At 41.1% G+C, this 25,953-nt stretch overlaps 1 protein-coding gene across 11 annotated transcripts in view; it reads right to left on the bottom strand.

Moving 5' to 3' along the window:
- Positions 1 to 12,648: 12,648 nt before the first annotated feature.
- Positions 12,649 to 25,953, bottom strand: part of GREB1 (growth regulating estrogen receptor binding 1) — a 189,449-nt gene continuing 176,144 nt past the window's right edge. For 7 of the 11 annotated variants that reach the window (XM_049902774.1, XM_049902771.1, XM_049902772.1 and 4 more), the window contains 4 exons: positions 23,002 to 23,137; positions 20,145 to 20,345; positions 19,581 to 19,719; positions 12,649 to 14,795 (listed from right to left, as the gene is read on the bottom strand). In XM_049902774.1, the coding sequence (XP_049758731.1) occupies positions 14,488 to 14,795; positions 19,581 to 19,719; positions 20,145 to 20,345; positions 23,002 to 23,137 (784 nt within the window). In that variant the 3' untranslated portion in view covers positions 12,649 to 14,487. The other 4 variants (XR_007519543.1, XM_049902777.1, XM_049902781.1 and 1 more) reach the window with 4 other exon arrangements.

Here is a 25,953-nt window from a genome sequence, read left to right as displayed (position 1 = left end):
GATGCAAGGGATCCAGCCAGATCCATGGCCTCTAGCACAGTGTTCAGGTTCTTAGTTAAGTCCTCTGTAATGCATCCTGAGAGAAAGGGTCCCAGGGTCCTACTCCCACCTCCACCAATCCCTGGGTGAATGACCTCGATCAAGTTACTACCTCTCTCTAGGCCTAATTTCCTCCATGCCTCAAGGGCAGCCAAGGAATTTTATAATCACTAACAGGCTTCCTGCAAGGTTCAGTACTATAATTAAGGAAGGAACGAGAATGCTATACATGAAACCTCTGATCTGCTCCAAGGTGTAGTACACAAAGGCAAGAAGGTGCTTGGCTACTTTTCAGGAAGTCTGGCTGTATGGAGGAATAAGAAAAGCAGTTATACATAAGGACCTTTAGACCTGGAATTGTGGACTCAGATTCTCTGGGTCCCTAAACCCATTTCCTACTAACTCTCCACTTTCCCTACTGCAACACTGATCAGATTTGTTTGTGTAAACTTAGCCTTGTAAAGGGAACATTAAAAGGCACAGAAAAACAAAGGTCTCTCCAAGTGTCTGCTGTAATTCAGACACTAAGATCTAGGAGGATAAAGTAGGTATCTGTTTCCATCAAGGTCATGGTCTTGTGCATAAGACAGTAATGTAAGAGATAAGCATAATATTATATGGTAAGTAATACAAAATCACCACATGAAGGTGTCTGGGCTTCATCTTAAAGCAAATGAGGAGTCACTGAGCCAATGCCCAGCAGCGACAGGGAAGATTTACTCTTTAGCTATATTGCATTCAACAGCTCTTTGGAGGATGGGTTGTATGCAGGCTCCTCAAACTTCAGTGTGCATAAAGAATGACCTCGAGAGTGGGAACACACAGATTGCTGGAGCCCACACCCAGAGATTCTGATTCAGAAGGCTTGTGGAAGACCCAAGATGCTCCATTACTAACAAGCTCTAGTTGATGCTGATGCTGCTAGTCCATGAACCACACTGGACTATAGGATGGAATTGCTGTTCGGGACCGGTGTAGGAGGGGGGGATGGAAAGGACAGAAGATTAGGGACAAATGAACAATGAGGATACTGTTGTCAGAGACCAGTGGAGAAACAATAACGACCTCATAGTATAGAGAAGTGGAGGGCAGGATGAAGGAATGGAGAGGAGAGATGCTAAGGAGAAACTTTTTATTGGCTTGATTTAGGGAGTAAGGGGAAAACGGGAAGACTCTGGCTTATGACTTTAGTGCCAGATGGACAGTGGTGCCATCAATCAGAAAAAGAAATACACAAGGGGGAGGCTTTATAAGACAGAAAAGACATTTAAGTTTTGTTATGTTTGAGGTTAGATACTAAGTAGAAATATCTAACCATCAGTTGGGAATATATTCTAGTGTCCAGGAGGAGGTCATAGAAGTCTGTCATTGTACTGGTCATAGTTGAAGCAGTTATTTACCCAGAAGAAGGCATAAAGCAAAATTTGGGGACAGAATCAGAAATCGGTTGTATTAAGTAACCTTAATGATCTCTTCCAACCCTTACACCCCAGGGAAAAGTTACAGGGAAATGTGGTTGTCACCTTCTGGCATCTTCCTCTCTGGAATTGACATAACTGAGAATATGCTTGCTGTCTGTTAACACCTCTTAGCCTCAGTTTCCTCATCTGTACGACAAAGATAAATAATAGTGCCCACCTCATAATACTGTTTGAAGATTAAAGGACTTAGGACTATGCCTGGTGCCTAGTAAAAATTCAATAAAATTTTGTTGTTGTTGTTAGGTGCCATCCAGTCAATTCTGACTCATAGCCACCCTATGTACAACAGAAGGAAATACTGCCCAGTCCTATGTCATTCTCACAATTGCTGTTATGCTTGAGCCCATTGTTGCAACCACAGTATCAATCCATCTCACTGAGGGGCTTCCTTTTCTTCATTGACCTTCTATTTTACCAACCATGATGTCTTTCTCCAGGGACGATCTCTCCTGATAACATGTCCAAAGTATGTGAGACGAAGTCTCACCATCCTTGTTTCTAAGGAGTATTCTGGATGTACTTCCAAGACAAATTTGCTCATTCTCTTGACAGTCCATGGTATAGTCAATATTCTTTGCCAACAACCACAATTCAAAGGCATCAATTCTTCTTCAGTCTTCCTCATTCATGGTCCAGCTTTCAATCACGTATGATGAGATTGAAAATACCATGGCTTGCATCAGGCACACCTTAGTCTCCAAGGTGACATCTTTGCTTTTCAATGCTTTAAAAAGGTTCTTTGCAGCTGATTTGCCCAGTACAATACATCTTTTGATTTCTTGACTGCTGCTTCCATGGCTGTTGATTGTAGATCCAAGTAAAATGAAATCCTTGACAACTTTCATCTTTCCTCCATTTATCATGTTGCTTATTGGTCCAGTTATGAGGATTTTTGTCTTATGTTGAGGTGTAATCCATACTGAAGGCTGTTGTCTTTGATTTTCATCAGTAAGTGCTTCAAGTCCTCTTCGCTTCCAGCAAGCAAGGTTGTGTCATCTGCGTAATGCAAGTTGTTATTGAGTCTTCCTCCAACCTCGATGCCCCGGTCTTCTCCATATAGTCCAGCTTCTCGGATTATTTGCTCAGCATACAGATTGAATAGGTACAGTAAAAGGATACAACTCTGACGCACACTTTTCCTGACTTTAAGCCCCGCAGTATCCCCTTATTCTGTTCGAATGACAGCCTCTTGATCTATGTACAGGTTTAGTTAGCATTATTTTCATTGTTGTCGTTATTGTTAGTGCTGTTTTTCTGCTATCCTGGAAGTCCACCACATTTCCTCTGTAGTTTCTTGCTCACAGGTTATGGCCTCAGATGTCCTACAAATTTCCATAAATGAGAAGTCCAGTGTCCCCAGAGGCTGACTGCATTGTTATATTACATGAGCTGTATAATGAAATTCTCAAATACACTTCAGTGAGTGAATAGCTGTTCAAACCAATAGTTCTGTAGGCTCAGGAGGCCTCCAGGTAACTAGCTTCTTCCTCCCTCCCTCACCTCTGAGTCCTGAGGGCGTGCAACAGGCGAACTACAGATATGTAACCAATTGCAAAGTGGCAGTGAGCTACCTACTACAGACAACACTTTCGGGTGAGCATGGTGTCAGAAAAGGGTTGCATTTTAGCTCTGTTCTTCAGGGCAGGTTCCCACCATGTGATCGCAGGCCTCAGGCCCTCTATTGCTTGTACAGGGCCAAGTCCCATTGTATATTGCCTACTTTGTTCCTCAAGGTCTAGGATGCCTGAGCCAAGAGAGAAATGGTGGTTTTTTCCCTATGAGTGTAGAGGGCTGAGTGTCTAGAAACAGCTTAGACCAAAGGTCTGGGAGGGACTAGGAAGAGAAATGAGGGAAGCAGAGTGGAAAGACCAAAAAGAGGTTCTTTCTTAATAGCTATGTTTCTGTTTCTCTGAACTCTGTCCACGTCCTGATCCACCATCACCCAACCCTTCCTCACTCCCATACTGTTGCACATGTACACCCATCATGTTCACACACCCCCATGCACACACACCTGAACTGCTGAGATGAGAAGACAGGATGGGCATAAGAAGATGGGGAACTGCAGCAAAGAGGAAGAGAAGGGGATGCCCCAGAAATGCAGCCTGCATTGTGGCAAGTGGCTTCTGCATAATGGGGGTGTGGTCATTCTCCAGCTCCTAGCCCCAGAGCCCTGAAGGGAAGGCCAGAGGCAGGTGATCACACACCTCTTCACAGAGGGCCTACACTGAGATGTAAGGGGAGTTTCCCTGAGGTATGGCCTGTATCACTTTTTATAAGTGATAAAAGCAGAGGGAAGCAAGCAGTGATATAGGGACCTCATTACCACCAAGCAAGAAGAGCCAGGAGTGGAGCACGTCCTTTGGACCCAAGGTGCCTATGCTGAGAAGCTCCTAGACCCAGGGGAAGATTGATGACAAGGACCTTCCCCCCAGAGCCAATAGAGAGTCAATGCCTTCCCCCTGGAGCTGGCACCTTTAATCCAGATTTCTAGCCTCCTAAACTGTGAGAAAATAAATTTCTATTTGTTAAAGCCACTTACCTGTGGTATTTCTGTTATAGCAGTACTAGATAACTAAGACACCATCATCATCATCCTAGAGCCCAAATAGGGCAAAACCTCCTTACAAGAGGCTGCATTAATAAGACACACACTCTCTGCTACTTGTTGCCGAAGCAGAGTGAGAAACAACAGAACCAAAATTGAAAGGAAAACAGGTGGAGAAAACAATTTAAGAAGGCATGATAGTTACATCATGTATTATTCAAAAATCTCATGCAAATCATTAAGCAAAACACCAAGATCTCAAAGACCAAGAAACACACAAGAGCAAATACGTCCAGCCCCAAGAGTTCCTAAAGAAATGACAATTAAAAAACAATAGTGATGCACCATTTTCTAGCTAACACATTAACAAAAAAATTGAAATGACAAGAACAAGTATTGCTGCCAGAAATTGGCTGAGATAAACTTGCTCAGACACTGAAGGAGAAAGAAATTGAATAGCCCTTTTGGAAAGCAAATTGGCCATAAATTTTGAGAGCTACAAAAATGTTAAAAAACAAAACTTAGATCCCATAATTCAATTCCAGAAGTTTTTTTTTTTGTTTGTTTTTGTTTTTAAGTCAGTCTCATCCAGGGAGGAAAGAAGCTCTCCTGTGTGCACAGAGGTTTATTAAAATACTCTTCATGGGGTAGCGCTTGCAAGCACTTCACTAGGTACGACTAGCTCACCACATCTTATCCTCACAACAGCCCTGCATGTAAAATACTATTATTGTCATTGCCCTTTTATATGTAGGGAAATGGAAGCAAAGAAAATTTCAGTAAAGTTCTTCTCCCACTACTTGGTAACTTGAGGACTGGACCCCAGGCATGGGACTTGGGAGCAGGGTACTCTACCTCTGTGTCATGCTGCTTCCCCAGAGGGTAATAGGAAAGATGATAACTAAAGGTCCAACATGAAGGAACCAAGTGAATCTCAAAATGTTAGGCCACCATTAACAAATAATACGTATGAAACTTCTTTAGCAACATAAGCATATGATGATATGTACTATTAACTGAAAAACAGAGTACAATAAATATGATATTATGTACAAACCATATATATTCAGAGACCAGGTCTGGAACGGAGCACTTAAAAATGAAAATGGTGGCTTTGCTAAGGAGCATGAGCAACTTGAGAATAGGGGTGGGGTCCGTTCTCTTCATCACCACCATGTGAACATAAAGAAGCCTGGCGGGCAGCAGACACTCAAAATATCCAAGGGAAAGGACTTTCAAACCTGGTTTTTAAACACTTTTTGATATAATATTGTCTAATTTCTAAATAATAAAGATAGAAATGAAGTTCTCTCTGCTGTTGTCCCCGGTGGTGGCACTGAACAGCTGGAGTCTGGGGTCAGATGGGTGAATTTGGGGGATTAATCCTGCCTCTGTCATTTATGAGCTGTGGGACTTAAATGAGTTCCTTAAAACCTGCTTGGTCCTCATTTCCACATCTGTAAAATAGGCATCATGACAACTATTCCCTGGGTTTTAAGAATTAAATGACATTATGAATACAAATAATAGCCACAACAATGGACTCAAACATACCAATGATCATGAAGATGGCACAGGGCCGAGCAATGCTTCCTTCTGTTGTACAGAATGTTAACTGTAACTCACGGCCAACTCAACAATAACAATGAATTAAAAAAAAAAAAAAAAAGGCTTAGTGCAGGATCTAGCACTTGCAGGCATGAATCTAGATTTGTTTTGGATCTTACTGTATAATCTTGGACAAGCCATTCAACCTCTGAGCCAATTTTATCTTCTGTAAAATGGTCACAAAGGTATGTTTCATAGTGTCATCGTGTGGATTAAATGAAATAATGGATATTTAATAAATATTACCCATTACTGTTGAGTCGATTCTGACTCATAGTGACTCTACAGGACAGAGTAGAACTGCCCTATATGGTTCCCAAGTAGCACCTGGTGGATTTGAACTGCCAACCTTTTAGTTAGCAGCTGAACTCTTAACCACTATGCCCTCAGCGTCATTATTATAAAAGGAAGCTCTATGATCCTGAATGTGGATTATCTTTATAATTCTGGGTTTAAAAAATGTAAACTATATCTACTTGTGTGGCTGGTTGGTTTGACTGTTTGCTTGTTTGTGTTGTGAGGCCAAGCCAGGGGCCCCCCAGAGTGTTCATTCCATCAGTCTTAAAACCCTAACTTGATCAAAGCCAGAACGCTGGGAAACTGTCCTCAGACTTAGAACCACAAACCACCCATTGCCCACCCAACCCTACCCTTCTTAGCAGGTGGACTGCCAGCCCTGGGAAAGACCTTTGTAGAACTAGCATGGCCAGGAGTCCCAAGTGAGAAAATAAGTGCTCGCCAGAATTTTAGAAAGAGAATGACAAAAGCAATCATAGAATTTGTTTCTTCTCTAGACATGAAAAAAAAAGAAAAAAAAATTTTTTTTTTTAGACATGAAGGGCTCTAAAAATCTGCATAAGCCCTTCCAACTGTTTTGTTCATTAAAACACTAAGTCTCTCAGAGCTGGGAAATATGCGTAGGCAAATGGACTAAGAACAAACTGAAAACTGCCTACATTGATTGGGCCCTTGGTTCATGGGTTTCCCTCAAAGAACAGGAGTCCGCTGAATCTGCACCGGACTAGATTTCTTTCTGAAAAGTGGTTTCTAAAGGCTTACTTCTCAGGATGACCCAGACCCTGAATAGCACAAAATATATTCAGTATGTGGTTGCATCCAGTACCACCTCCAACAGGAAAACCAACAATTCTGCCAATGAGAATATTGGATCAGCGCTTTCATTGTTCACAAAGCCTGAGGAGCCAACAGTGCCTTCTAATATGTGTCACTGGTGGAAGTAAGTTTTTCAAGACAGAAGGCAGCTGTGATGTTAATGAGAAGGTCGTTACACCTGCAGGAATGAATCTAGATTTGCTTTGTCACTTACTGGCTGTGTAAGCCCAGACAAGTCATTTAACCTGTAAGCCTGGTTTATCTTATGTAAAATGGTCACAGAGATACGTTTCATAGAATTGTTGTGTGGATCAAATGAAATAATACTGAATCACCTTAAAATGCCTGCTACATACTAGGTGCTCAAACATGTTTGCTAACTCAAGGGTGCTTGTTTTATAGCTAACGGGGTCTCAGAGGAGCTGAGTGATTTGGCCAAGGAATCAAGGCATAAGCCCAAGTCTCCTAATTTCAAATTCCACACCCTCTCCACTGTAATATCCTGCCATGAGAACCTCTACGTCTATATAAATGCTGCTTCTTGGGGCATGATTTCTTTATTGTAACAGCTCTTAAACTGCTGAAAATATCCAGGGGATTTTTTTTTTTTTCCCTTTGGGAACCACCCTCTGATTCTAATTACTAGGCACATCAGAAAATCATGCCTGGCAGAGCACACAGCAAAGAGGAGACGCTGTGTGAAGACAGAGACAGAGACCGGAGCAATGCAATCTTCAGAGTCTTCAGAGGGAGCGCGGCCCTGGTGATACCTTGATTTCAGACTTTTAGCCTCTAGAATTGTGAGACAATAAATATCTGTTGTTTCAAACCAGAAAGAAAAAGAAAAAGGAGAAGAAAAGCATCTGTGAAGCCAGATGACGAGGAACAGACAACACTCATGAAGTCATTAAACATATATTCACAGTCTAAGCCACTCTGACCCTTCAGTTGAGTTTTACTGTTTGGTTTGGATCATAACTCTCGGTTTTGAGGGTTTCCTAGTTGGTTAGACTTGACCATGAGATCTGTAAGACCATGAGGTAGAGGCTTAAGGTAAGTGAGGGTCTCAATCTCCTGAGGAATCTACAAAGAATTTTTGGCAGGCTCCCTAAATGAAGAGAAGGTTTGAAGGTTGATTATGGGCTGTTGAAAATGCATGTGTGGGTCTTCCCATTTAAAATGGCATATCTGTAAAGATACACTAGGAAGAACCCATAACATCATACAAAGCAAGGAATGGATAATAAGAATTTGAGAATTTCCACTGACTACAGCCCTACTGAAAAATTACAATTAATGGTTAACGAATGTTCTATTGCCCAAAATAGAAAACCCGCCAGCCCCAAATAAGTTGAGAGTTACCTCATTTCCTATCATCTGGAAATGAAGGTAGAACCTTTTGAGGTGTTCAGAGACCTGCACCACCATTTTACACCTCCCCATCAGTTTCCTTTTTCTACACTAGCTTAGGAAGAACCTGGTAAGAGCACCAACATCAGTGGTACAGCATTGGAGAATGCCTAGGGATGGGCCCGGGGCACCGCATACCAACCAGTCCTGAACCATGGCACTGAATCCAACAACTCCAAAATAATCAGGAAGGAAGCATAAGGACAAGCTTTGCCAGTTGGATAAACTGAACCTGTCTAGACTTTTCTTCATTTCGGAATGAGTGAAAGAAAATATACACGGGATCTGAGAAGAAAAATTCTTCAAGATAAGGTAATTAAATATACTTGCTGTGCTTTCAGGAGCAAGAGCAAACTCCTGCAACTGCATTATTATTGTAGAAGGTGGTTCATATCCTCCACAGCTTGTGAGAAAGCATGGCTCCTCTGCATCACAGCCAATGGCCATCAACAGAACAAGCTGTGATGCAATGAGTGTTAAATGTACTGGAGACAGTGAAGAGGGAATCAGCATAAACATTCAATCTGTGGCTTGGTGACACACTTGAGAAGCTCCTCTAGAAGACAGCAGAAAGCATGAGGACATAAAAGACGTGATGATAGACATGGAAGGAAAAACCACTTAAAATCAATAGGGACAAAAGGAGTCCCAGAGAAAGAACTAAAAATAATTTGGGATATATTTAAAGATTTTAATCAGAGTGACAAGATGAATCTTTGACCCAGAGAAGGGGCATCATCAAATCTGTGTCTATATCTGTGATATGTATGTGTGTAACGATTGTTGGAAAGAAAACTGCCTTTTTAAAAAAAAATTACATGGTTAAAACACAAATCCTCTTTCATTATAGAAGAACCACGTTTTCTCTGGACAATTTGCATAGAAATTGTCAAATGGGACTAATTTTCTGTGTAAACTTTCATAATATAATATTATTTATAAAAATAAAAGAATCAAACCATATGGAAGTGTAGACAGCAGAATGTAGACGTCTGCTTCAGGACACCCCACTTCCTGTCACTTCCCTGAGGTAGACACTGTCAACAGTTTGTGCCAGCCTCTCCTTCTGCATATGCAAAAATTCATATATACATTATACAGATAAATATATTTTAAACGTAAAATGAAGCTCTATATTTCTTTCTCTGAAATAATTCTATGTGAGTATATATACAGGTAGTCCCCCATTTATGATGGGGTTCCATCCCAACTATTGGTTCTGACATAAATAGAATACCTCATTTTTTCCCCCTTAGTTTTCATTATCATTGCCTTTTATTATCAGTTATCTTTATAAATCCAATCCTTATTGTCTTTGGGGCTTGGAAACATTACACATAAACTTGCAGATATATTTTAACACTGTATGTAGCACATATTACTATGGATAAGATGTAAAAATAAAACAGTTTTAAGTACAGTTTGTCATAACTCAAATACATTCTAAGTTGGGGACTACTTGTACATCTACCTACTATTTTTAACTTTTGTGCTTGGAAACTCTGTTTCTGGAAAATCAAGTTTGCCTAGAATGATCTAGACCAGTTCAGAAAGTGTACTTCTGTGTTACCATCAGGAATAGAGGAGAATAGAAGCAAAAGAAAGGAAGATAGCCTGGAGAGAGGGAGATATTAGCGGAAAGGTTGAGAACTTTAGGGAACAGACCAGATCGATATGAAGTGAAAAACGAAATCCTGAAGGCCTGTAGAAACATATGACAGGAAATTGGAGGTAAATTCAGATCCAATTGTCCTTAAAAAGGTGCTAGAAAAGGGGGTGATGTCTTAGCTGTGCTAGATGAGAACTGGTGAGGGAAACCAATACATCTAAGGGAAGAGCAGTCTGGCATGTGTTTGCAAAGGGACCACACCACACCACTTGCTGCTGTTTCTGACTCATGGTAAGAGTAGAATTGTGCTTCATAGGATTTTCAATGGCTGATTTTTCAGAAGTTAGATCGTCATGCCTTTCTTTCAAGGTGCCTCTGGACTTGAACCTCCAACCTTTTGGTTAGCAGTTGAGCGCATTAACCTTTGCACCACCCAGGGACAGGATACAGGAAACTCTTGAGATGCAACCTTTAAAGCCACAGATACATTCCATAGAAAGAACAATTGGGGAACAACCCCTAATGACAGGACAGCTCTTTTTGTGGTTCCAGAAAATCTGGACATGTTTGAGAGGCTAAGACCAGAAACATCAATGTGAATACTCAAAATGCTATTAGGGGAGTTTGAAGTTCTTTGTAGGTGTAAATACAGGAATTGCTCGTGTCCTGAGGGAACACCCCTGAGAAACTTGTGGAACATGGACTACAAGGGAAGGCCCAGCAAAGACGAGATACATTAGAGCACAGCCAGACAGAACAGGAATACATCAAGTCCAGGCCTGGGTCAGATATTGGTCTGACAACATACCTCACGGATAGTTATCCTACACAGGAGGATAAGTAAATATTTGCAAAGCACTTGGAATGGTAATACATTTTATAAATAAGTTAATATTTGCAAAGCACTTGGAATGATAATACATTTTATAAAGTAGTTAGGGCTAAATATGTGTTTTATTAAAATAAGTTAAATTAAAATGAACACATTTTACTTGCATAGTAGATAAAGTTGGCAAATTCCAAACTCAGTGATTTCATCTGTGTGTGTGTGTGTATGTGTGTGTGTGTGTGTGTGAGGAACTCAACAACGCCAAATCAAGAGAAATGCGTTAGGAAAAAAGATGTCTGGACAGAAAGCAAATTTAAAAAGGCATTCAGATGAGCGCTATGTATTCATGTTATATCCTACATGTGCTAGGGGAGACAGAGACCAGCTTAAGAAGCAGATTACACTGTTAGAACAGCCCTAGGCCTTTCTGAGACATTAAAGACACGTCCTACTATGCAGGAAAAGAGTAGCAGACAAATGCTACTGAAGGCCACGAACACTGAACACAGGAGAGAGGGTGCATGTAGGGCGTTGTGAAGGGCATGTGGGAGAGGTGCTGATCTTCACCAGGAGGCTGGGGTCAGGGCTTCAGCAGCTGAACTTAGAAACAATCCAGTTGGGATTTTTATTAGTTTTGTGTTGTTAATTTGTGTTAATTTGGGGGGAAATTGATAGCTTTATAATATTGAATATTCCCATTAGAATGTAGTTTTGTCTCTACATTTAATTTGATCTTCTTTTACTTAGTTCCTGAAAATTTTCTCTCTCTTCACAAATTTTGTTAGGTTTAATAATAGATACTTTATGGGTTTTGTTATGGTGACTGGGGATTTTATTTCCATTACATTTTCCAGTTGGTTACTACTGGCGCAGGAAGGCATTTCATTTTTTTTTTTTAAATAATTTTTATTGTGCTTTAAGTGAAAGTTTACAAATCAAGTCAGTCTCTCACATATAAACTTATATACACCTTACTACATACTCCCATTTCCTCTCCCCCTAATGAGTCAGCCCGCTCCCTCCTTCCAGTTTCTCCTTTCATGACCGTTTTGCCAGTTTCTAACTTTCTCTACCCTCCCATCTCCCCTCTAGATAGGAGATGCCAACAGAGTCTCAAGTGTCCACCTGATCCAAGAAGCTCACTCCTCATCAGCATCTCTCTCCAACCCATTGTCCAGTCCAATCCATGTCTGATAAGTTGTCTTCGGGAATGGTTCCTGTCCTGGGCCAACAGAAGGTTTGGGGACCATGACTGCCGGGATTCTTCTAGTCTCAGTCAGACCATTAAGTGTGGTCTTTTTATGAGAATTTGGGGTCTGCATCCCACTGTTCTGCTCCCTCAGGGGTTCTCTGTTGTGCTCCCTGTCAGGGCAGTCATTAGTTGTGGCCAGGCACCATCTAGTTCTTCTGGTCTCAGGATGATGTAAGTCTCCAGTTCATGTAGCCCCTTCTGTCTCTTGGGCTGGTATTTACCTTGTGTCCTTGTTGTTCTTCATTCCCTTTGATCCAGGTGGGTTGAGGCCAATTGATGCATCTTAGATGGCTGCTTGCTAGCGTTTAAGACCCCAGACGCAACACTTCAAAGTGGGATGCAGAGTGTTTTCATAATAGAATTTATTTAGGCACTTCATTTTTCAATATTGATCTGGACTTGATTTACTATTATTTATTTAGGTTTTCTGCATTTAACCTTACCACAAAATAAATGTAAGGAAAACAGAAGGAATTAATGAAGATGGAAGCAGAAATTAATGACATTGAAAACAAAAGTGCAAACTAGATTTGAACTTACAACCAAAAGTTTATTCTTTAAATAAAAAGTTCAATAAAAGAAACAAATCTTTGGCAAAATTCATCAAGAAAATGAGAAAACATAAAAAATAAGAAACAATCAAAACTAGTAAAGAGATTTTTTAATAATAGAATGTTTAAATTTATGGCAGAATATTTGAACATATTTTTGAAATAGATAATTACCCTGGAAAATACAAAAACTTTAGATAAACCCTGGATATATGAATAGTTGTGAAATAAATTGTAGACATAGTTAAAAAAAACTCTTTCCTTTAAAAAAAAAAAAAAAGGTAGAAGCCAGACCCAGGTCATTTGAAGGGATTATAGTTTCATTTTTTGTATATTATTTTTATCTGGTTTTGGATTTTCTAGCTTTGCAGAACTAGACTTCCATTATTTTCCAGTGCGCTGGAATAGCTTTTATAACACAAGAATTCTCTCTTCTTTCAAAGTTAATTACTTTAGTTCAAACTTGTTACTGTGTCATTCTACTCTCATTTCTATTGATCTCTTTTCTCTGCTGCTGAGAGATGTATTGACGTCCATTTATGATTATGGAATCTGCCCATTTCTTCTCATATTTCTAACAGTTTTTGCTTTATATATTTCATAGCAGTATTGGAATATCTACACAATTTTATAATCATATTATCTCCTTGGGTGTAACTTTATAATTTTAACTTTTCTTTGTTCATTTAAAAAAAAATTAAATCATATTCTAATTAAAGGTCCTTGAGTGGTACAAACAGTTAAGTGCTCAACTACTAGCCAAAGGTTGGCAATCTGAACCCACCCAGAGGCACCTAGGGAGACAGGCCTGAGAAATCTGCTTTTGAAAAGTCACAGCCTTGAAAACCCTATAGAGCACAGTTCTACTCTGCACACATGGGGTCGTCATGAGTTGGAATCAACTCGAAGGCAACTAACAACAGCATTCAGATGAGCTTTCTTAATCCAATCTGAGAGCCTCAATCTATTATTTGGTGAATTCAATCCATTTATGTTTATTATTGGTATGTTTCAATGTGTTTCTGCCACCTAATTTTGCTTCTATTTACCAAGCTTTCTTGCTGTTTCTCTCCTCCCCAACCTGTTCTTGACTTACATTGGATTGATTTTGCTATTGTTGTTTTTCCTTTTAATGCTTTAGATGTTGGACATCTTGTTTCTTATCTTCTAGTGGTTACTCTAAATGTTTTTCAATATAAATATTAAATTTCTTCTCCACTAACATGTTAATCATTCCTGCCCCAGTAAGAATTTCAGCTCAGTTTCACTCATTTTCTCTGCTCCTGTATCGCCAACCACTCCCATGCTGAGCTCCTGTGTGGAGATCATCTAAGATTTCAGTTTCATTCATTTATTCATTCAGTGGTGTTTAATGAGCATCTACCAATGATCAAGGCTCTGGGGATACGGCAGTGAATGTGTCTTGCAAAACTTCTACTTTCATGGAGGAAAGAGAAAAAAAAAAAAAAACTAAACAAGTAAAATGTATTATATGTTAGTAGGTACCTGACCAAGGAACCCTGGTAGTGCAATGGTTAAAGCACTCGCTGCTAACCAAAAGGTCAGCAGTTGAAACCCACCAGCCACTCTGTGGGAGAAAGATGTGGCAATCTGCCTCCATAAAGATTACAGCCTTGAAAACTCTACAGGGTAGTTCTACTCTGTCATATGGGGTCACTTTAAGTCAGAATTTACTCCACAGCAGCGGGTTTGGGTTTTTTGGGTTAGGTAGCTGATCAGGGATGGCCTTATTGAGGAGGTGACCTTTGCGTAGTAACGGCCAAAGAAGTGACAAAGGGGTTCGAGTGGATGTGAGGGGGAGCCAAGGAAACAGCAAGACCTGAGGTGGTTTTTAAAAAACCTTTTGGGGAAAGAGGTGTCTGGGGTCTTAAACGCTAGCAAGCAGCCATCTAAGATGCATCAATTGGTCTCAACCCACCTGGATCAAAGGAGAATGAAGAACACCAAGGACACAAGGTAAATACCAGCCCAAGAGACAGAAAGGGCCACATAAACCAGAGACCATATCGGACTGAGACCAGAAGAGCTAGATGGTTGCCTGGCTACAACCAATGACTGCCCTGACAGGAAACACAACAGAGAAACCCTGAGGGAGCAGGAGAGCAGTGAGATGCAGACCCCAAATTCTCCGACCAGACTTAATGGTCTGACTGAAACTATAAGGACCCCAGTTGTCATGACCCCCAGACCTTCTGTTGGCCCAGGACAGGAACCATTCCCAATGCCAACTCTTCAGACAGGGATTGGACTGGACAATGGGTTGGAGAGGGATGCTGGTGAGGAGTGAGCTTCTTGGATCAGGTGGACACTTGACACTGTGTTGGCATCTCCTCCCTAGAGGGAAGATGAGAGGGTAGAGGAGATTAGAAGCTGGCGAAATGCACATGAAAAGAGTGTGGAGGACGGGAGCGGATTGTCTCATTAGAGGGAGAGCAATTGGGAGTATGTAGCAAGGTGTATATAAGTTTTTGTGTAAGAGACCGACTTGATTTGTAAACTTTCACCTAAAGCACAATAAAAATTAAAAAAAAAAAAAAACCCTTTGGTGTATTTAGGGTATTTTACTGGCCCCGAGCACGTGGTGCGACTGAGCAGTTTCTATTAGCCTAGTATGGCCCAACGTCCTTCCTCAAGGACAGTAATGTGTTAATTAAAAGATTAATGAGCTTGACTTGTATTTCTGAGCTGATATTACGGTAAAGTTATCTAAAGGAGGGGTGTCAGCTATTTGGTAACAGTCACAATTTCAGTGCTTTCCATAGGTGCAATTTTTGGTAGATATGTCACTGCCATACCAGGTTAATAGAAACTGCTCATGGTGCCACATGTCCAGGACCAGTGCAATACCTACCATACCCTAGTTATGCCCCTGGTGGGCACCTGTCTGGCAACATTCAAGGAGGCCAAGATGGCTGACATGCAAAGTAAAGGTGTTAGCACAGATCATGAAAATCCTTGTTTTTGTTGTTGTTGTTTTCTTGGGAGACTTCCTCAGCTCACTTGTCTTGTCTACCTATCTCACCAGACTATTGAGGTTTTTCAGCTTAACTGCCAAAATCTGTAGTTCATCTTTTTTCCCTAGATATAATCTCACTTCTGATTATTTTAATTATACTTGCTTTTTAGGATTGTTTGCTTTATCAGCTCTTTATAGAGGTTATCACCTATTCTTTCATCATGTAGTGTGTCTTATATTTTTTGAGTCTTAGTTGAGTGTTTATTTTGTACTAGGGAGTTTCCATTTGCCTGCTTGTTCTAGTTGCTATAAATTGCCTCAAGTGATTATGGGGTACAGGACATGATATGGAGGGGGGATGCCTATAGTTTGTCTTCACAATGGTCTGGCTTCCCCATGCCCAATTCCTTCCTGCTTGGGAAAGTTTGGAAAAGCTCTCAGCTTTAGCCTTAGCCAGATGAGCGTAGTGTAGAGAGTATGGTCGGAAGAAAAGCAAGGAATCAAATGGCCTACCTGCTACAAACTGGCTCTCCCATTAACCATCCTGGCAAACGCTCCAGGTCCCCTTCCAGCTTCTTTATCTACCCTGAAGCCCAGAGTCCCCCTAAAATCAGCCTTCCTTTGTGGCAGGCTTCTCTGCACATTTTGAGTTGTGGCTCCTTCTGTTTTTGCTTTTCTATATAATTCTGTCTACCTTTCTTCTCTTTCAAGAATTCCTCAACATGTTAGTATACCCCTATTGTTATGGATTTATCCTTATTTCCCTTCACAAATATCTTTTCTGTCATGCCATGAGATTTTAAGCAGGTGACTCCTGGAGATCACTGGCCACACTACTTTCTCTTAAAACAATGCAATTAATACCCAGCATAAGAAACAGATGTGTTATACCTTTTATTTTTAAAACTGAAACAGGCAAGAATATTAGTTTGTTTTCTCCAAGTTTAAATTAACTAATAGTGGAAAAGTGAACAACAGCTGTTATTTACAAAAGAAAAATATAACTGAAGAAGGTTAAGTTTTTTATTCCAAAATAGGAATCCTGACATATACAAAGTGATCATTTTATAAACATCAATCTAAATCTTTTATACTCATGGACTTTTTTTTCATAGGAAAAAAAAATTGATATTAACTTTTTGGTATCATCTTTTAAAATATATTTCTTGGATTCTCATCCATTTGAGTGCTTATAAATGTCTAAAATGGATGTAAAAGGATGCATTCTGATGACTAATATATGAATTTGTAACTATAAGCTGAGCAGTCCTGTATCTTTAAAATTTTCCTTCAGTTACAGGCCATTCCAAAGCAGTGTGGTATGTGGGGGACAGGGGAGAGACACGGAGTCTGGAGTCCAGAAAGCAGGAGTTTGGATGGTGCTTCTACTTCTTTCCAGATGTGTGATCTTGGGTGAGATACATTCTCTGCATCTCAATCTTCTCATCTTTCAAATGGGGAGAGTGATTCCAAGCACCCAAGGTTTTTGCAAGGATGAAATAAGACAATATATGTAGAAGCACCTGGCCCAATGCCTGGCCTATAGTTGGCATTCTAAAACGTCAGTTTAGAAACCACTCTGGTAAGCATATGAATGAGAGAGGAATATGGAATATCCCTGCTTTCTTCCCTCTTGTGTTCCCACTTCCTCTCCGGTCAGGTAAGAATTTCTCTGAAGAAACTAAGCATTAATAAGAGAAAAGCTATTTAAGGAGCTGAAATCGAGCTTCAATAAATTACAGTCGTGAGCCTAGTTCTTATCAACTATTTTATATATCACTTTGGTTCTTTGGAAACCCTGGTGGCATAGTGGTTAAGAGCTACAGCCACTAACCAAAAGGTCAGCAGTTGGAATCCACCAGGCACTCCTTGGAAACCCTACGGGGCAGTTCTACTCTGCCCTATAGGGTCGCTATGAGGCAGTATCCACTGGATAGCAACAGGTTTGGTTGTTTATTGTTTCGTTATTTCAAGTAAGCAATTTGGTCCTCTTCCCTTTGTAAGGCAAATTCTATTTTTTAAGTAGGTCAACCTCTGTAACCCTAATTTCCTTTCTAAAGCTCTTCTGGTTTTAAAGGAAGCTTCTTTTCACCTTTGTCCTTTCTAAGAGACAGGGTATTTACCCTAGACTATTTTAATAGAATCATATTTGCTCTAAAGTAAAACAATTTGTTTTTCTTTATAAATTTGACGCCTTTGGGCTAGTTTCTAAAAAAAGCAAACTTGTAGGCAATCAAGTAATCCTCATTAAGTGATCTAATTCTTAGTTTATCTTGTCCCCAGCCTTTACAGTTAAAATGTTCTTTTGGAATATTGCTTTGTAGTAGGTTACAGGAAAACTTCCTTGGCTGAAATCACATCCATTGTCTGAAATGCAGGTACCTCTACAAGATAATTTAAGAGGGATTCTTCAAGACTAAGAGAAAACGCAGGCTTGTCCATGGAAGTATACAAATGACATAATAACAGACCAACACTTGTTCTTCAAAAATGGTTTTAAAATAGCCCAGAGTAGTGAGGTAAGGTAGGAAAGGCTCTAGCCCAGAATTCAAGAGGCTTGGGTTTACATTCCTGCTCACCATCAGCTGGCTCTTTGTCACCTTCAGTTAGTCACCATCCATCTCTGGGCCTCGGTCCCCTGAGAAGTACTATGAGAGACTGAACAACAGTCTCTGGGACCCATCCCAGTTCAAATACCCCATGGTTCTAGGACTTCCTTTAGCTTCAGTGAGGGCTCTGAATGCTCCACTATTCCAGAAAATCTGCCGCTGTCTCCCTCAGATGTGCCTTCCAGTCAGAAAAAAGAGAGGCCTGTCTTCCTTCGCATTGGCAGTCTGGAATTCATCACGCAGTCGGAACTGCCACTCATCTTCCAGCTCAAGGCGGACGACTGTCTGGCGGAGTGAGTTCCGATCCTGGCAGATCACACACAAGGTTGCACCTGCGTGGCCAGATGTGTAGAAGACATGTGAAGAGAAAAGATGAATTATCAAAGAGAACACTACTGTCTGAATGCTCCATGCAGTTAACACACTATGATAATATGATGTTGTTGGGAAGGGAAGAACCAGATGTCTGAGTCAGTCTTGTTTCTTCTGTAACGCTTTATCATCTCAGCAAGATATAAAGTGCCATTGTTATTTGGTGGGTGAGACAACATTGAGGCAGAATAAAAGCTGAAAAAAAACTGAACAGAGGAGAGGAAATGGAAGGAGACAGACTGGTCTGATCACAAACCAAGCAATCACAGCTGCAGGCCTTGTTGCACACCCCCTTGTCCCATCCCACCCACAGCTTAATCCCACTTTCTTCACCCATCCAGGCCTGGTGCACCTCCCACCTCTCCTCACATGCCCAGCCATTTGGATTCTCCCTCCTCGGAACTTCTTCCTTCCTCCTTTCTTACCTACCTACCTACACTACCCTCCCCTTAAAGGAAATGTTTCCTGAGGGCAGAGACTGCTGTAGAAACCTCTTAATATTTCCCAAAGCCTTATATCCTGTTAGCCAGCCACTGCCGTCGAGTCGATTCCGACTCACAGCGACCCCGTAGGACGGAGTACTCACTAAACAGCTTACTAAATAGCTGCTACAGAGAAAGGTCAGAGTCAATACCAAAAAAAAGAAAAGTAAAGGTCAATTAAGAATCTGAGCAGGATTGCAAATACAGATTGGAAGTAATTTTTTAAGCTCACATAGAGTAAGTGTTTGTCACTCTCAACCACTTGAGCATGAAAACAGCTACAGAAGATAAAGGTTAGAGCAAGAGCCAAGAAGCACACGGTGACCCAGGGCAAGCAGGGAGAGCTCATCCGCCAGGATGGAGAACCGTCTAAGGAGAGCTGGGCCCTGATTTTAAGGATGTGGACTGAAAAGGAACACAAACATTGAAAAGGCCTGCTATTCAGCTAAAAGAAAGGGCGGGTGTCTAGTCTCTTATCTGAACGGGTATAGGGAAAAGAAAGCCAGCCTGGGAGTAAGGAGACCCAGGACTCAGTCCCAGCTTTATGTGCTTTGCAGGATAATCAGGGCAGTCATATTCCCTCTCGGCCCAAGTTTGTTCCTTGACTAATCAGGACTAAAGCCAAAGGTCATCTCCTCAGAGGCACTGGGAGACTACAGGCATTTAAGTCAAAGTCCAGGGTAAGAATATTCTACGTTACCTTTTAGAAAATGAAACTTTTTCAAAAAGCTAGCTCCCACAAAAGAGTCACAGAGGTATAACAGGAGTCCACTAAACATCAAGTCAGAGCTGCTGATGTTTAAAGAGTGGGGCCTGGAGCTCACGTAACAAACAGAAATCTGAAAAAGAAGGAATCCAACAGAAAGCATTGCTTTCCATGAGTTACTCAACAACATTACACTAGGAGCTGGAATTAACTGCTTGGCCAAATTCGAAGTTTTTTCAGAACTAGAAACGGTATCTTAATGTAATTTCCAAATTTATATCCTTAAAATCAATTCAAAGAGATTTATCCAGATTTATCTACACAATAATTCATTTGGGAATCAGAAGTGTTCTGGCATCCGAATCGGATTTGAGTCTCAACTTATCACACCTGGGCAAACCATTTAAACTCTCGGCCTTAATTCCATCATCTATAAAATGGGGTAAGGACCTGAAGCAAAGCAGTTGAGTAGCTATAACTTAGTGCCCTGGAGTCTAGTTTGTCTGTTTTAAGACTTTCTCAGATTTATGGATTTAACACTGACCCTCGAGAAGTTACCTGAGATCCCAGGTTAAGGTAGCAGTCAACTGACAGCACAGGGTGGTTGTAATTCTTCAGGGAGAGGGGGAAGAAGTGGTGGCTGTGGTACTGGAGGAACTTCTCAAGCAGGAGCTGTGCAGGGGCAGCGAGAAACGTGTGCTTGCTGTCCGGGGCACAGATGTACTGGGCTGGCACAATGGCCACGGGGTTATCAGACACCTGCATGGGAAGGCATGGGCATCAGGTCACTCCCCGCATTGAGGAAGGAATGATAGGCTCACCCCAGGAGAAAGAAGTCCTTCCCACAGGTTTCTGGGCTGCGTGGGAACCCAGAGGACTGGGGTGGCCCAGTTATGGCAGCTAGAAACAAGACTGTGTAGTGGAGGCAGTGTGATGAACTGAGGACACATACTTCAAAAATAAACTCTCTGTTCAGAAAAGTTAGGTTTTTTACCAAAGTGTAATTTGTGAAAATTAATCAATGTGATCAGTAAGAATAGTAGACATTTATTATTACATGCAGAAAATTGGCGGTCTAGTCGAGGAACAAAAAAGAACCAATCGACCTTGTGGACTTTTCCCCAAATTCAGTGATCCAAACCTCTAGGAATGGCACCGCCAGCCAGAAACCTATAGGTCCGCCTCCTTCTGACTGCCTCCCCGCCATACCCAGTCAGTCACCAAGTCTCATCAGTTCTATCTCTAGCACATCCCGCCCATCCCATCTTTCCTTTCCCTCTCAGCTGCGTTCCAGTCCACGATCTCTTACTCCCATCACCAGTACACTGTCCATACGGCAGATCGTCCAGAAAGACAGTCTACATAAACACAGCTAACGAAATCCTCTGCTGAATTCCCTTCAGTGGCTTCTCATCACTCAATAGGGAAACGTCTAGAACTTATTCACATGGTCAGTAAGGCCCTGCCTACTTCTCCAGCTAATCTCCCGCACCTTCCTCCTTCTCTTTACACATCCTCCAGTGCCTCCTTTCAGTTCTTCGACTATACTTTACCCCCACGCCCCTCGGCACCTTCCCCAGATCCTTCCCTCTGTCTGGCTCTTTGACTAGCTGGCTCTTTCTCATCCATCAGGTGTCTACTTTAATGCCACTTCCTCATGGAAACTTCCAAAGCCACCACCCCCATCCCCATCCCCAGATGACACCTGGCTAGACTAGGCCTCTCTGTTACACACACTTCACCTTTGTGGCGCTTATTACAATGGTTAACTATTAAGAAGGGTAAATGTTTAACATCAGCCCAGGCTGCTAGGCTATAGACTCCTAAATGAAGGGATTGAGTTTATTTTGTTATAATTCCTGCCCTAGAGTGGGTGCTCAGTAAATATTTAATGGATAGATAAATGAAAACTATTAAGTTATTTTATTCACATGGAAGAGTATAAAAAGTATTGCTGTGTCTATATATAATCAATGTATGATATGTTGGCAAATAAACACAATGGAAAAAAAAGATATACTCAAAATAGGAATAAACATAAAATACCTAAGAGTGAACCTAAAAGGAAATGCATAAAAATGTGCTTCAAAAAATGATACTGAGGGACATACAAGAAAAACGAAATTCATCTTAAAGGCAGATTGGGCTTTTTGGTAGAAAGACAATATGGTAAAGATCTCAATTCTTCCCAAATTAAACTAAAATCCTAACACAATTTCAATAAAAATTTCCCCATTTTTTTTCCTTTTGGAATTTAATTAAGTGAAGGTCTTCTGGAAGCATAGACTTTTTTTTTTTTTAAGTCTTCCTACTTTGCAAGAGGAAGAGGATGGACTTTCCCGCTCAGAGGAGACTTTAATCTCTGCCAGTGGGAAGGGCAGGTGGAGGATGCGGCTAGTATCTGAGTTCTGACCTGGCACAGCTCAGGGGAGTTAACTGCATAAGGAGCAAGCGGAGACCAGGAAGGACATAGGTTTGAAAAGGCACCTGGTATCAGAATGGCTGATGTCACCAGGGCAAGATTCAAGATAGGTGGATGGTAAAAAACAGAAAAATGGGTACAAGCCCATGAGATCAAAGAGATCTTCAGGCAGAGACACTCTAGCCTGTATGACTTCCTGGAAGACAATGACCTCTGAGAGTTTGCTGGGATTTTGCATCTTAAATTCCCCAGGCCTGCTCAGCTAGGACAGACATAATCAGATCATCTTACTACTCGGAGGTGGGCTCTTGGACAGGTGACATAGCTATCAAGCTAGGCTGGCAGTGCCAACCAACCAGTTATTTAGCCCAAGGAAGCCCTGGTGGCACAGTGGTTAAAACACCCAGCTGCTAACCAAAAAGGCCAGCAGTTCAAACACACCAGCCACTCCACAGGAAAAAGATGTGGCAGTCTGCTTCTGTAAAGATTTACTGCCTTGGAAACCCTATGGGGCAGTTATACTCTGTTCTATAGGGTCAGTATGAGTCAGAATCAACTCGATGGCAGTGGGTTTGGTTTTTTGGTTTTTACCAAGGATACAGAGAAGACTATGGCATCATACCTGCCCTCAGGGAGCTCTGCCTAGCAAGAGAAGCCAGACAAGTGAGCAAATAATTACCATCCAAAGTCACTGAGTGCGATGATGGAGATATGCAGCGGGATTATGGGAGAATCCCTAACTCAGCCTAGGGCGGAGCGGGAGGCAAGAGTATACAAAGCAGCTTTGTGCTGGACATGACACCTGAGCAGAATCTTAAAGCAGAATCTTTAACACTGGTTAAAAAAAGAGACCAGAAGAGAAATCTAGTGGGATCTTTAATGGCTCCGTGCCATTAGAATCCCTTACTAACACTACGCAATGGTCAAGCCTCACCCCTGACAGCACCGTCAGTTTTCACACCCAAACAGCCTGGCAGCCAGCCCAGCACTCACCTTGGATGTGATGTGGAAGGACCTGTGCCCGCCCACCGCAATCTGCTTCTTCATCATGCTAAAGCGGTTGAATCTGCAGAGCAGGAGGCCCGCACTGTGCACACGCAAGTTGAAGTCCACATCGTCACACATGAACCTACTCAGAACCAGAGGAGGGACGAGATCTGATTGAATGGAATCATGCCCACCCAGCCAGTCCCTCACCAGACACCTGGAGCATGCACCCTCCTGAACTAGGGGGTTATAAAGACAGAGTCGGCTTCGTTCCTACCTCTAAAGACCTTACTCTAAGGAGGGATATGAGACAAAACAAGTAAAAAGGGAGAAATGTTAACACATCTGTACCAGGAAGGGAAGTATATACCTAAGGCTTAAACTATCCAACAGCTACCAGTCCCATGTGCCAAGAACTGGGTGAAGAACTTTACAGGCACTTGTAAAAAGTATCTAATTGTTAAAACAACCTAATAAATGGACTAAATGACTTAGTATAGTTAAAATGCCAGTCTTATGTAAGGCAATCTACACATTCAACAATCCCTACCAAAATTCTAACAGCCTCTTTGCGAAAGTGGAATAGCCAATCCGCAAATACATATGGGATCGCAAAGGGCCCTGACCAGCCAAAGCAACCTTGGAAAAGAACAAAGTTGGAGTATGCTTCCTCATTTCAAAACATACTATAAAGCTACAGTAATCAAAATAGTGTTGTATTGGTACAAGGGTAGATATAAAGACCAATGGAACAGAATTGAGAATCCAGAAATAAACCCATACATCTATGGTCAATTGATTTTTTACAAGGCTGTCAAGTCCACCTCAAAAGGAAAGAACAGTCTCTTCAACAAATGTTGCTGGGACAAATGGATCTTCACATATAATTTAGACCCTGACACCATATATAAAAATTAACTCAAAATGGATCAATGACCTAAATATAAGACATAAAACCATAAAATACTTAGAGGAACACATAGGGGTAAAGCTTCAAGACCTTGTTTTTGACAGCGGATTCTTAGGTATGATACCAAAAGCATAAGCAACAAAAGAGAAAAAGAGAAATAAAAGATAAAATGAACTTCACCAAAATTGAAAACTTTCATGCATCAAAAGGTTTTATCAAGAAAGTGAGAGACAATCTACAGAATAGAAGGTAATCTGATATATTTGATAGAGATTTAATAACCATACTATATAAAGAATGCCTACAATTCAAAAACAAAACGACAACTCAATGAAAAAATGGGCAAAGGTCTTGAATAGACATTTCTCCAAAGAAGACACACAAATAGTCAATATACCCAAAAAACCTACTGCTGTCATCGAGTCGATTCTGACTCATAGCGACCCTACAGGACAGAGTAGAACTGCCCCACAGGGTTTCCAAGGAGTGGCTGGTGGATTCAAACTGCCGACCTTTTGTTTAGCAGCCAAGCTCTTAACCACTACACCACCAGGGCTCCATAAATAGTCAATAAGTACATGAAAATAGGCTCACCATCATTAGTTATTAGGAAAATGGAAATCAAAACCACAACGAGATACCACTTCACCCCCACTAGGATGGCTATTACCCAAAAAACAGGTAATAGTATATGTTGGCAAGGATGTGGCGAAATTGTTAATTCTCTTACACTACGGTGGAAAACAGTTTGACAATACCTGAAAAGGTTAAACACAGAACTACCATACCAAAAAAAAAAAAAAAAAATCAAACCTATTGTTGTTGAGTCAGTTCTGACTCATAGCAACCATATGACCCAGCCAATCCAAAAGACTTGAATGCAAACACAGATACTTGTATACCAATGTTCACTGGAGAACTGTTCACAACAATCAAAAGGTGGAAACAACCAAAATGTCCATCAACAGATGAATGCATAAACAAAATGTGGCATCTATCCATACAAAGAAGTATTATGCAGCCATAAAGAGAAATGAAGTCCTGATATGTGCTACAACATGGGTGAACCTTGAAAACATGCAGAGGGAGATAAGACAGACACAAAAGGACAAATGCTGTATGATCGCACTTACATGAAATATCCAGAGCAGGCAAATGCACAGAGAAAAACTTAACAGCGGTTACCAAGGGTGGGAGACGGAAGGGAAAATGAGGATTATTGCTTAAGGAGTACTGAGCTGCTGTTTGGGGTGATGAAAACCTTTGGTGATGGCTGCAAAACATGGTGAATACAACTGATGTCACTGAATTGTACACTTAAAAAATGGTTAAAATGGAAATCCTGTCATATTTTGCCACAAGAAAATTAAAAAAACAACAAAATTCTTCCAGGGTAAAATTATTACCTACTTTTTACAGCCGAGAAAAATAAGGCTCAGAGAAGATAAATAGCCCGCCTAAACTGCAAAGCTGGTAGGTGGTGGAACCCAGACTCACAGCAGGTCAGCCTGACTCCATAATCTACATTTTAAGGTGGGCCATCTTGGGCTGTGTGCCCACTGCTTGGCATATTAAAAAAAAAACAAACGAGTTGCCATGGAGTCAATTCCAACTCACGGTAACCCCATGTGTGTCAGAGCAGAACAGGGCCATAGGGTCTTCAATGGCTGTCATCTCTCGGAAGTAGATCACCAGTTCCATCTCCCAAGGTACCTCTGGGTAGATTCAAACCACCAACCTTTCGGTTAGTAGCTGACTGCTTAACCGTGTGTACCATTCAGGGACATAGAGATAGTCAATAAACACGCAGTGACTGAATTATTCTTGAGATGTGAGCACTACTGTGGCTAGATGTACAGAAAGTAACATACAGATATTACTTTACAGCCATCTTCAGTGCTAAAGTTTCTCAAAAAAAAAAAAAAAGTATGCAGCAGGAGAAGGAGCCCAAAAGCAAGATAAACAAATACTACAGTGTAATTCACTAAATAAAGTATCATGTGAATTGATGAATGAAAATGAACACTCTTATGCAAATCTCCACTCCG

The sequence above is a fragment of the Elephas maximus genome, chromosome 12, assembly GCF_024166365.1.
Source record: "Elephas maximus indicus isolate mEleMax1 chromosome 12, mEleMax1 primary haplotype, whole genome shotgun sequence".
Taxonomy (NCBI): domain Eukaryota; kingdom Metazoa; phylum Chordata; class Mammalia; order Proboscidea; family Elephantidae; genus Elephas; species Elephas maximus.
Note: the sequence above shows the minus strand (reverse complement) of the source record. Positions and strands in the feature narration are given on the sequence as shown.